The 12,599-nt window shown below is 41.8% G+C and overlaps 1 protein-coding gene across 1 annotated transcript in view; it reads left to right on the forward strand.

Annotated features, from left to right (window-relative positions):
- The window catches only part of LOC136862739 (2-aminoadipate transaminase), a 147,207-nt gene that overhangs the window by 73,645 nt on the left and 60,963 nt on the right, over positions 1 to 12,599 (forward strand). The window contains exons 4-5 of the mRNA XM_067138966.2: positions 2,745 to 2,906; positions 10,723 to 10,972. Of these exons, the coding sequence (XP_066995067.2) occupies positions 2,745 to 2,906; positions 10,723 to 10,972 (412 nt within the window). The remainder of the gene's footprint in view (positions 1 to 2,744; positions 2,907 to 10,722; positions 10,973 to 12,599) is intronic.

Raw genomic sequence — 12,599 nt, forward strand, 5'->3', positions numbered from 1 at the left:
TTATCATAGTCGGAATTACTATAGTGTCAAAGGTTCTACTGAAGTCAAGAAGGAGAAGTATAGTGAGCAGTCGTTTGTACATAGTGTTTCTAATGTCTTCAGTAAAGTGCTGTCGTGGTACTGTGACTCTTCTTAAATACAGATTGCAAAGGGCCCAAAAGAGCATTTTTATTTAGGTATTCCAGAACTTGCTTGTATACTAAACGTTCAAAGGCTTTAGAAAGCACAGGGAGTATGGACATAGGACGATAGTTAGAGGGTGATTGTGGGTCTAAACTCTTACGTACCGGTATAATATTGGCTGTGTTCCAGACAGGAGGGAATGATCCTTTTAATAAAGAGTAGTTCAGTATGTGCATCAGTATAGGCAGGACAGCACCCATAATGTTATGTATAAAAGTAATAGGATTATCATCTACACCTGTAGTCTTTGATTTAATCGAGTACAAAGCCTTTTTAACCTGATTTTCTGTGACACTGATATGTAAATGGTGGATTGGCTGGAGGGGAGGGCGGTGAGTTGGTGCAGTTAATTGGGGTAGGTTGAATATTTATCCTACTAAAGTAATCGTTCAGTTTGTCAAGTGGAATGTCAGGAGTTGTCTGTCTCTGTTGATGTTTTCCTATTCCCAGTGATCTAAGTTGGTCCCATGCGCAATTAAAATTTAAGTTATTAGCTAAATTCCGGAAATATATACATTTGTTATTTCTGATTAACTGCCTTGTGCTATTTCTTAAGATGCGGTAAGTTTCGAAGTCTGTGTCATCTAGGGTTTGTTTATAATGTTGAAATAACGAGTCACGGTGGGCCATCATTCCCTTGGCTTCATCATCTAGCCATTGACAAGAAGGGTGAGAAACCTGTATTCGACATGTGTGTGTGTATTTCTTTGCCGCATTGTTTGTATAAAATGTCAGTTCTTTATTGCTTATCACATGACCATTATTATAATAACATTACCGTATTTATTCTAAACCAGAATATTGCATCTTTACTCAAATTGTTTATTCATGCATTCATTTCACTTTTACTCGGAATATATAAAATGCTGCTGTTATGTTGGGATGGGAGTAACAGAGGTACCGGCAGGGTGTGTGTGTGTGTGTGTGTGTGTGTGTGTGCGTGTGTGTTGTCGTCCAAGGAGTCCATACACCCCAGGAGTTTTAACGAATGTACTTTTATTAAGAATTTTATATATAATGTATATTAATATTAGCTTCCGGAATCCGATTCATTGGGTGAATGATCAGTGTTGAGGCCTTCCGTTCAGAGGGTCCCGGTTTCGATTCCCGGCCGGGTCGGGGATTTTGATTGCGTCTGATTAATTCTTCTGGCTCAGGGACTGGGTGTTTGTCCCAGCACTTTCCTCTTCATATTCAGACAACATACTACACTACCAACCGCCAAAGAAAGACAACAGTGATTACATCCCTCCATGTAGGGTTGGCGTCGGGAAGGACATCCGGCCGTAAAACAGGGCCAAATCCACATGTGCGACACAGTTCGCACCAGCAACTCTACAGGTGTGGGAAAAGCAGGGAAGAAGAAGAAGAAGATTACTATTAGCTTCCGGAATCTGCACGAATCTGCCACTCTTACTGGATTCAAGGACACTCATTTCCTTTTTAGGTATTCTACAGCACCTAAATTCTGGAAGTTTGGACACCTATCAAAATAAAATTCTGGATGAATGCCCCCCCAAACTGAAATGCTAGTTACGCTACTGCTCCTATTCACCACCCCTAAGTAGATTTTCCAGAAACAAAATAAAACGTGTTTCTTTATTTTTAAAAGAGATTCCGAATACCAATTTTCATGACTGTAACATCTTCAGTTTTTGAGATATAAGTATCCACATGAAAGGTATTCAACCCTTTTTCACTTTTTTTCCAGCCCCCTTAATGGGTTTTTCCAAAAACAAAAAATTCCTGTTTCTTTATTTTTAAAGGGGATTCAAGATACCAATGTTCATGTCTTTAAACTGTTCAGTTTTCGAGATATATATACTGTATATACACTCATTTTAAAATTTCACCCTCCTTTTCACCCCCTTATCGACGGAATATCCAAAAATCCTCCATTAGCGATCACCTACATTGTAATATGAATGTATCCCCAAAATTGAATTTCTTTATGTCCAGTAGTTTTGAGTCGGCGATGATGAATCTGTCTGTCGGAGTTATTTCATATATATAGATTATACCCAAAAATATACCATTCATTTTTCAGGTATAATTTGTTAAAAATATATTTTCCTTTTCAGGTATTTTCTAAATTTATGTTATACTCAATTAGTTTCAACAGACTGAAGAACCTCACAGTTATCGATTAACTCAGTCAAAAATGAAGAAAAATGGGTTCAACTAAAAAAAAATCTTCTAATATATGTCTTTTGTATCTTTTGTTTTAATTTCTTATCATCTGTTTAAGGAATTATCTTTATTATTTGTTTTGTATTTCTGTCTACCATGTGCTTTCACATTGTTTAATTAATTACCCACCCAAATTAATTTAGAACTTGATCACGTGCTGTCCAAATATACTCCATACATTGTATTCTTGTATTCCAATATTTGGGGTCATTATGTTTTCACTTTGTATCATTCATTTTGCAGAATTTTTATGTCTGTTGAGCAGGTGCTTGTCGTAAATTATTCCATAAATTATAGGCGTTTTGAGTGTACTTATTCCACCTTTACTGTGCAACAAAAACCTCATATTTTATTTTTATTTCCCATTCTAGTTCCAATCACAGCTGAGGGTGTTGATGCAGAGGCATTGGAAAAAATTGCTTCAAGAGAAAAGAAGAAGGGAACCTGGAATTGTAGCGCAGAAAGACCATTTTGGGCTATGTTTTACACAATTCCACTGTTCCACAATCCTACTGGAGTTACAATGTCAGAGAGTAAGTATTATTTTTTCTGTAATTAAACAACCAGGTAATTCACTGAAGTGATTTGTTGATGAAGAGTCATTTTTCTAAGTACAACACAAAACACAATATGAATGTAGTAGCACTTCTTACTAATTTTTGTGTGTGAATTATTCTGAGTTGCAAAGATAGCCAGCAGCATTTATAAAAACCTACTCAGTAAGTCTATTTTAATTTCAAAGTTGTTTGCACATCAAGTTTTCTGGTAAATAATGATTGATCTGGAAGATGAATATGACAAGAAAATACAACACTACACACCATTGTTTTATTTTAAATAAAATCCTGGAGCAGTTTCACAGATTAGTAATTGAGTTGCAAATGATTTGGTGCTAGTCTGAAAGCTACCTCCCTGGCAGAATGCAATTTCTGTGTCCTCATTGTTTCTGAAGATCACTCACTTTCTTCGGATGTGTAAACAGAGGACTGAGTGGTATAGTACTGCTATATAAGATGCAGTTTGGTTTCATATCCCAGTTTTTGAAATATTTGGATATGTCTTTCTTGATAGATATGGTGTTCTGTTTTTATGTAGGAGGTTAGAATCTTACTTATTCATAAAAAATTACTGTTTAGCACAATTCTTATGGTATATTTATCAGTTTTGTCACAGTATAGTCATAAGGAAGTGTGGCTGCCCCTCACCTGGAGACCCCAGGTTTGATTCCCAGCCAGGTTATGGATTTTAACCTGGATCTGAGGGTTGGTTCGAGATCCACTCAGCCTAGGTGATTACTATTGATGAGCTATCTGACAGTGAGATAGCAACCCCAGTCTAAGAAACCAAGAATAATGGCTGACAGGATTTGTTGCACTGACCTTGCATCACCTCATAATCTGCAGGTCTTTGGGCTGAGTAGCAATTATTTGGTAGGCCAAAGCCCATCAGGATTGTAGCACTGTGGGGTTTGGTATTATAGACATAAGGAAAAGTTTTTGTCAGCATTCAAAATCTGTGGTGTATGGCACCTTACTCAGTCCACTATAATATAAATGAGTGTTGTCAGCTTTGACTTAAATTCTGTTCCAGAGGCCCACCAACGACTTTTCATCACTGATTGTAATTGCAATCAATTACAGTTTTTTTCTTCTTCTTCTTAGTGATGCAGGAGATACTACAAAATTAATGCTACCGGGCGAGTTGGCCATGCGTGTAGAGGCGCGCGGCTGTGAGCTTGCATCCGGGAGATAGTAGGTTCGAATCCCACTATCGGCAGCCCTGAAAATGGTTTTCCGTGGTTTCCCATTTTCACACCAGGCAAATGCTGGGGCTGTACCTTAATTAAGGCCACGGCCACTTCCTTCCAACTCCTAGGCCTTTCCTATCCCATCGTCGCCATAAGACCTATCTGTGTTGGTGCGACATAAAGCCCCTAGCAAAAAAAAAAAAAAAAAAAAAAAAAAAAAAATGCTTATGTCCAAGTTGTTAACTATACCACTACCGAGTGAGTGGCTGCACAGTTTGGGTCACTTAGGTGTAAGGTTGCATTAGGGAGATAGTGGGTTTGAGCCCCACTGTTGGCAGCCATGAATATGGTCATGTCCCTTTTTCACACCATAATTAATTAAAACCATGCCCGCTTCCTTCCCGCTCCTAGCCCTTTCCTATTCCATCATCACCATAAGACTTATCTGTGTCGGTCGGATGTAAAGCAAATTGTAAATTGAAAAGAAAATAATAGTTTGACCACTTTAGCAGTATGTTTCTTAATTTGTTGATACTGACACATGATGCTCTTTTGCAAGTCCTCTGGTGATATAATAAGGATTTACTTCGACAGATATCTTCAAAATATATTATTTAGGACAGAAGGTTGTTCTTAGAATCTTCTCATATTGTACACTCATCTCCAGAACAGGACTTCTAAAAATATAGAAAAATACTACATTTGGATGTGAAATCCTCACCCTATGCATCAATAGGCTGTTATTTTGACCCAATTTGAACAACTGTTGCAAAACCTCCTGCTTATAACTCCTTCGTAACACATTGTATAGATCCTCCTCAATTTATCACGGACAGCTGTAGCACTGCACAGTGTAGTGAGTCAGCAGATCAAAGCAATTCATTTTAGGGTATAGAGATGTTCTTGCTCAACACCATTATGGTGTTTGTGTGTTCCTTACCTGTCTTAGCATGGTGTCAAAAAGTGTGTAGTTTTAGTTATTTGAGCTCATTTAATTTCAACCAGGCATCTTTAGTTGACACTACTTATTGGTATACTCGGGGACAAAACATGTTGGCCTCAGTTCCTGGAAGTGAGCTGGAAGCCAACAGTCAATCATACCCTGCACCCTGCTGAATTAACGAGTTCTGAGTGATTCTCGTTTGGTGTGGAGAGGTTACCAAACCACTTTCATCCACACTCCCTTCATTCTTTGCCATTTCTTCATGTCGAGTGCAGTAGACGATTTGGCAACTCCGGCTACAGTAGTCATAGTAAATATTATAAGCCACTAATAGATACTGGGCTGCTGCTGGAGAGTAATGGTGTGAGACAAGGTCATCATGTTTTGTCCCCAAGTATACTCTGTAGTACTCTGTAGTATATGTTATGCCTATTGCTAAGACTTATTTGAACTAAAAGTCAACACTTATGTACTGACTGTACGAAGTTCACTCCAAAACCAATGCACCCCATTGTTTCTTTTACAAAGCTGATTGTTATTTCTTACAGTATATTGCTAGTCTGTTATATCTCCTTTGTGTGTTCAGCCAAATCTGGGTAGAAGGTGAGTTTCCGTCAGGAAGTTACAGACCTGTTTGTTTTACAAACTGTTTGTGTAAGCTTTTTGAGAAGATTGTGAATCGCCAACTTGTGTGGTGCCTGGAGAAAAGAGGACTTTTGTCTGAATACCAATGTGGTTTTCGAGCTGCACGCTCGACCACTAACCAGTTGGTACATCTGGAGAGTTCTATCCAGGATGCTTTTCTCCGAATACATCATTTGGTGGCTGTTTTCTTTGATTTGGAAAAGGCCTATGACACCAGATGGTGACATGGCATCCTTTCAGTTTTGCATTAATGGAATTTTCAAGGTAACTTGCTGGTATTTATTGCAAAATTTTTGTCCTTTTATCTATTCCAAGTCTGAATAGAAAGGGCACATTCGCAATATCACGTTCAGGAAAATGGAGTCCCACAGGGATCAGTTCTCAGTGTCACTCTGTTCGCAATTGCCATAAATGGTATTGTCGCTGCTGCTGGTTCAGCAGTAATACCATTGCTATATGTAGACGATTTTGCTCTGCATTATAGCTCACAAAAAATGGCCATTGCTGAGTGAGAATTACAGCAAGCAATTAGGAAAGTGGAACAGTGGACCTTAGAACATTGCTTTCGGTTTTCAGCCGCAAAGACCTCTGTTATACACTTCTGCCAGAAGTGCACTCTTCACTCCTATCCTTAGCTTTATTTAGACGATGTCGCTCTTCCTGTAGTTGACACATAACGGTTTCTTGGGCTCCTTTTTGATAGCAGATTATTGTGGGAGCCGCATGTGTGGCAGTTAAAAGTGAAATGCGCTAAGAAGCTGACTATTTTGAAGTTTCTTAGTGGTACTACTTGGGGGACAGACCGCACTGTGCTACTACGATTGTATAGGACACATATTTTATCCAGGTTAGACTACGGCAGTGCAGCATATGGATCAGCAAGGCAAAGCGTCCTTGCGAAACTGAATAGCATCCTCCACAACAGGGTTAGGTTGGCAACGGGAGCTTTTCGTACAAGCCCCATTGCTGGCCTGCTTGATGAATCTGGAGTGCCGCCTTTACACCTGAGGTGCCAGCAAATGCTTCTGTCCTATGCTGCAAATTTGCGACAGATGCCACTTCACCCAAGCTACCCTTGCGTATTCCACAATGGAAACCATCGGCTGTATGCTGCTTATCCTCAAGCAACGCAGCTGGTTGGAATACGCTTGGATAGCAGTCATAGATTGTTTGATGTACCTTCGGTTCCTTGTCTTGTCAGACGATCAAGTAGGGTACCTCTGTGGAAAATACGACGATATGAACTAATTCTAGATTTGCACACCGGCCCATAGGAAAATACGGACCCTTCCATTTATCGCAGACTCTTTCTGTCTGTTGTTGGTCGGTATCCTGATTTGGTCGTTGTTTATACGGATGGTTCGAGGACAGAAGTGGGAGTAGGCTGTGCATTCGTTCTCAACAATAACACGTTTCTTTTTCCTCTACCGTAAGTCTGTACTGTGTACACAGCAGAGCTCTATGCTATCTGTGAAGCGCTGCAGTACACGCTGTCCGATGAGCGGCAGCACTTTCTGCTGTGTGCAGGCTCCTTGAGCGGACTACAATCTATAGATACATGTTTCCCTCGGCACCCTCTAGTGCAGCGGATCCAGGACCTGCTGGCCGGGTGTTCGGGTGCTGACACCAGAATTATGTTTATGCGGCTCCCAAGCCACATGGGTGTAGAGGGAAATGAGTTAGCTGACAAGGCTGCCAATGGGGCTGTTACATTGCTCCCGTTGCCTTACAGGGTTCCAGGCAGTGATATTCTCTCTCAGCAGAGACATTTCGTTATGTCCCATTGTGAGATGGAGTGGCAGACCACCCCTTTCCAAAATAAGCTTAGAGCAATAAAAGGAACTACGAAGGTATTGAAGACTTCGCTTCGGGCTTCTCGGAGAGAAGCAGTGGTATTATGTCGTCTTTGGATCGGTCATGGCATAGTAACGCACTCCTACCTACTGAAGGGTGAACGTCCCCGGTGTGTACTTGCAGCGATCATCTAACCGCGATACACATCCTTATGGAGTGCATGGACCTGGCCGATCTGCGCTGTAGTCTAAAACTCCCGAGTGCCATTTCCCTCATCTTATGAGATGATTGAGCAGTCAACAGACCACGTCACGTGTTTTATGAGGGATAGTGGCCTTTTTTATCATGTGTGAAAGTGTATTTTGTATTAGTGTATTTTTGTTGACTGCGCTTTTATCCCATTGACTCTATTTTAATGCGTGTTTGTGTATTTTAATGTGTTATTTTAACTTTTAACTTGAATGATATATATATGTACTTCAAGGCAATGACCTATTCTGTTTAATCTATATTTCCTATAATTTTATCAGCAAATAAGGCATTGGGAATTAGATCCATTGATTATTTTAATTTCATAATCATTTTTCATCATCATTTGTTTTAAAATCTACTCAGTGGAAGATTTTAATTATCATGTCTTTTCGTTACATCTCATACCATTAGGGGCTGATGACCTAGCAGTTAGGCCCCTTTAAGCAACAAACAAACATCATCATCATCATCATCATCATCATCATCATCATCATCAGTATATTGCTACATCCTTTCGGCACATGGTGTTGTTTCTTTACATAAATTTTACCCTTTCACCTACCTTATACAGCCTTGGATTGAGTGCATGTGTGCTTGCTTGGTGAAAGTCTGGTCTGGCACATCTAAGTCACAGTGTAGCAGCTGTCACGGAAGAGATGTTATCTTCAAACGTCTTTTCTGCAAAGCGAGTCTTTTAGTTTACCAAAGACATGGTAATCAGAGTGTGCCAAATCATGACTGTAAGATGGGTATGCCAATGTTGTCCATCTCAGTTTTTGATTACCAGTAGTTTTCCTGGTTTCCTGACTAATGTGGGCAACATCGTATAACAGCAAGGCATCCTGCCGATGCTGACATGGTTGAACACGATTCAGTCAAACGTGAAGTCTCTTAGGGTTTGCCATGCATTCAGAATTAATAGCGATTCCTTGAGCCATGTTGTCTACAAGCAAGAAATTTGCCAAAATTAGGCTGGCATATTTCAGCACCTTCAAATATCACCAGACTGAGCCAAGATCACACCCGTTAACTTGGGCTCAGAAGGCCAGCACTCTACCATCTGAGCCACTTACTCTATTTGCCAGGTTTTAAATGTCCTGAGCACACATGTTTTCCTTGATTTGCTCAATATTTTGTTGTACTACATGCTGCCCTTTTGACAAAAGCTGATGGTTCATTGCCTAATCTAACAGATAATCCATTTACACATATATAAATTTTGATTGAAATTCTTCCATCCTGCTGTGTCTGAGCTATGGAAACAGACAGACAGACAGACAGACAGACAGACAGACAGACAGACAGACAGACAGACAGACAGACAGACAGACAGACAGACAGACAGACAGACAGACAGACAGACAGACAGACAGACAGACAGACAGACAGACAGACAGACAGACAGACAGACAGACAGACAACTTAATTGTATCACAGTGTATATCTGAAGTACACTAGTATCCAAAAGTTAAGCATAATCACTAAATGAGGTCATACCACCTGATAGGAATGTCAGACGGATTGCTGAACAAATGGAAGCTGAATTACACACCATATTTCACACAACTTGTCCACAGTGTCAGAAAGGTTCTGATAGCTAAGGTTCACTTTTGACAACAACTAACAAAACTTGGCAGTGTCTTCCACAACAAAATATGCTCTTAATAGGGTGTATGGTTATACCTAACGGCCACACATGCTTCACAGCGATGTGGCATGCTCCCTATCAGATGGTCTAAGAGCTCTTGTGGCAGGCTATTACATTCCTTCGAAAGGGCAATGCGAAGGTCTTGGAGGGTCCTTGGTGGATGCTGACGGGATGCAATTCACCTCCCCAATGCATCCCAGGCATGTTCTATAGGATTCAGATCCTCAGACCTCGCTGGCCAGTCCATGTGATGAATGTCTTCCCCAGCCAGAAATTCATCCACCAGAGCAGTGCGGTGCGGTTGGGCATTATCGTCCATTAAGAGGAGGTTTGGCCCAACCGCACCTCTGAAGAGTTGAACATGTGTTCTCAGTACCTCATCCCTGTATCTCCGAGCATTAACAGTGTTCCTCGGACCACCCATGAAGATGTGCAGGTCCGTACGGCCATTCAGCATTATGCCACCACCACCACCATACTGGTCCTGTTCCACGATGTTCCAGTGGTTGTATCGGCTACCCTGTTCTCTCCAGATTAATGTGCGACAGGAATCGTTCTGCAAACTGAAGCAGGATTCATCTGTGAAGAGCATATGCCTCCATTCATTCATGGTCCAGTTTCGGTGTCGACGGCTCCACGGTAAACGGGCCCGTCTCTGTGCTGGAGTGAGCAGGACACTACACCGCTGGACGTTGGGTAAACAGCCTTGCTGTTTTGAGCCTACGGTACACAGTTTACCGGGAAACGGCAACCGCTGAGACGGCTGCAAGCTCCGCCGACAATTGTCTTGCAGGTGCACTCCGATTTCGTTGGGGGGTTAAGGCCAGATATCTCTCCTGCTGTGGGGTGGTTACCCTTGGTCGACCTGGTACTGGCCTACGACTAACATCTCCTGTGTCTTGAAATCGTCTCCAAAGCCTGGAAATGACACTTTGTGGCACATTCAAGGATACGGTGACTTCGGTCTGTGTCTGGCCTGCTTTCAGGCGGTCGAGTATTCTACCCTGCAAAACAGGGTCCAAATGGCGTCATTATGCCATTATGTTGTCACGTTTACCACGAGGCTACACTCCGCACACTATAACAGGGCAAACACAACTGAAGGAATATGGGGCGCAGGCACTGGCTGTGTTTACCTTGCGGTTACGCTGGTAGTCAAAGCAGGGAACACTCCTTTCCTATACAGAGCGAACATGTAAGGTTGGTAGGTGCATGTGTTGTGCGATTTGCGGTCTATTTCCTGTTGCCCTGCATATTCGTAACTTATGCTTAACTTTTGGACACTAGTGTAATTGCTCACTCTTGGTCTGTCTATTTCAGGTACCTGTAAGAAAGTTATTAAAATTGCAAGGGAGCTGGATTTTGTTGTACTTTGTGATGATGTTTACAATCTTCTGTACTATGGGGATGATCTTCCTCCTAAACGACTTATTGCTTATGATGCTGAAATGGATGGGATGTGTGGAGGTCATGTAATTTCTAATGGATCTTTCTCAAAAATATTGGCACCAGGTGTCAGAATCGGTTGGTTAGAACTTCCATCAAGATTGGCATTAATACTCCGGAAATCGTGAGTAGTTTGGTAATTTACTTCCTAAGAAGCATTTCTTGATGCATTTGATTGTTTGTTTCTGTTGTAACCAAGGTTGAAGTTTACAGAACACAACTTTATTTGCTTCACTTTATAATATTTACACAAATAACTGAAATTTATTTTGAAGCAAAAAGGAATATTGAATCTTGAGAAAAGTCTGTCTTTATACAATATGTACAGGTTTGCAGTCTTTATATACACTTCTATCTTGAAAAGATAGTCTTTGTGAATTGACACGTTGATAGTCGAGAACTATCTGGCACACTAACATAAATGTTCATGAGAGTCCTTGTTTGTGGAAGTGCCTGAATTCCTAAAAAGCAAGTTTAATTGATTGAAGAAATTCCACCTAGCGAAACTAAGGGAGCTTGCATAAGTTAGGGAATGAAAATGGCTTGTAAAAGAATTACGGAACATAGGCAGCGGAAACAGGTAAGGGAGCGGTGACCAGAGGTGAGACCTCGTACTGCCAGAAATTCAGTCCACCTGGTCGAAGCACATTTTCAAGAGGAGTAGCCTCCGTGCTCGACGTAGGGTGTATTCTGGAGCTGGACACCGGGGCAAGTGGGCAAGTGAGCAGGCCGGGAGCTCCTATTTATAGTACACTCGATGGTCAGGCACGCGCACTGAGGGCTGCGCGTCGAAGCTAGCAGAATGATACACAGGCGCGCGTGCAGCTGGCTGGCGGAGCGAGAAGGGAGCGCCGGACATACAACACCCTCCCCTCCTAAATGCGCCGGTACGGCGTGAAACGGCGGCGGCGCTGGCGGCGACTGCGATGCTGGGGCGGAGCTCCTGATATCTCTGTTGTATTGTCCGGAGCTGGAACTGGGCGGAGTGGCGCTGTCTCGTCCTGAAAGGAACCCATTGTTATTAAATGATCTAAAGCGCGTTCAGCAATAGATTTATCTGGTTTAGCAATAGCATCAATAGCTGGACAGGGGCGGTAGCGCAGACGTATCTGATCTTGATGGCGGCAGATACGTTTCTCCGTAGTCTGTATCTCGTAGAGACGATGACCCAAAGATCTGCAGATGACTCCAGGTATCCAGAGTGGGTTGGATTTGAATGTCCTGGTGTAGACCTTGTCGTTGAGGGAGAACTTCGTTGGTGAGGTCTTATGCTGGGCCGGAAGAGGCTGTAACAGAGAAAGTAAAGTTCTGTGAGGTCGTCCATGGAGCTTCTGTGCAGGAGTGATATTATCAGCGCCGGGTAGAGTTCTGTAGTTGTTTAAGAGTTGGAGCAAGGCTTGGTCTTTAGTTAAGCCTGAAGAGACAGCTTTCTTCATACTTCTTTTAAATGTTTGTACGAAGCGTTCAGCTTCACCATTAGATTGAGGGTGAAAAGGTGGTGCTAGGATATGACGAATGCCATTATGTGTACAAAAGTTCTGAAAAGCAGTAGCTGTAAATTGAGGTCCGTTGTCCGAAATGAGTACTTGCGGTAAACCTTCTGTAGTAAAGATTTTCTGGAGAGCACGAATGGTAGCTTCGGTTGTAGTAGTCGAATGCATATCCACTACATATGGAAAGTTTGACAGTGAATCGATGACTATTAACCACATTGAATTGAGGAAAGGACCTGCGAAATCGATGTGAACTCG

The sequence above is a fragment of the Anabrus simplex genome, chromosome 2 (assembly GCF_040414725.1).
Source record: "Anabrus simplex isolate iqAnaSimp1 chromosome 2, ASM4041472v1, whole genome shotgun sequence".
NCBI classification, from domain to species: domain Eukaryota; kingdom Metazoa; phylum Arthropoda; class Insecta; order Orthoptera; family Tettigoniidae; genus Anabrus; species Anabrus simplex.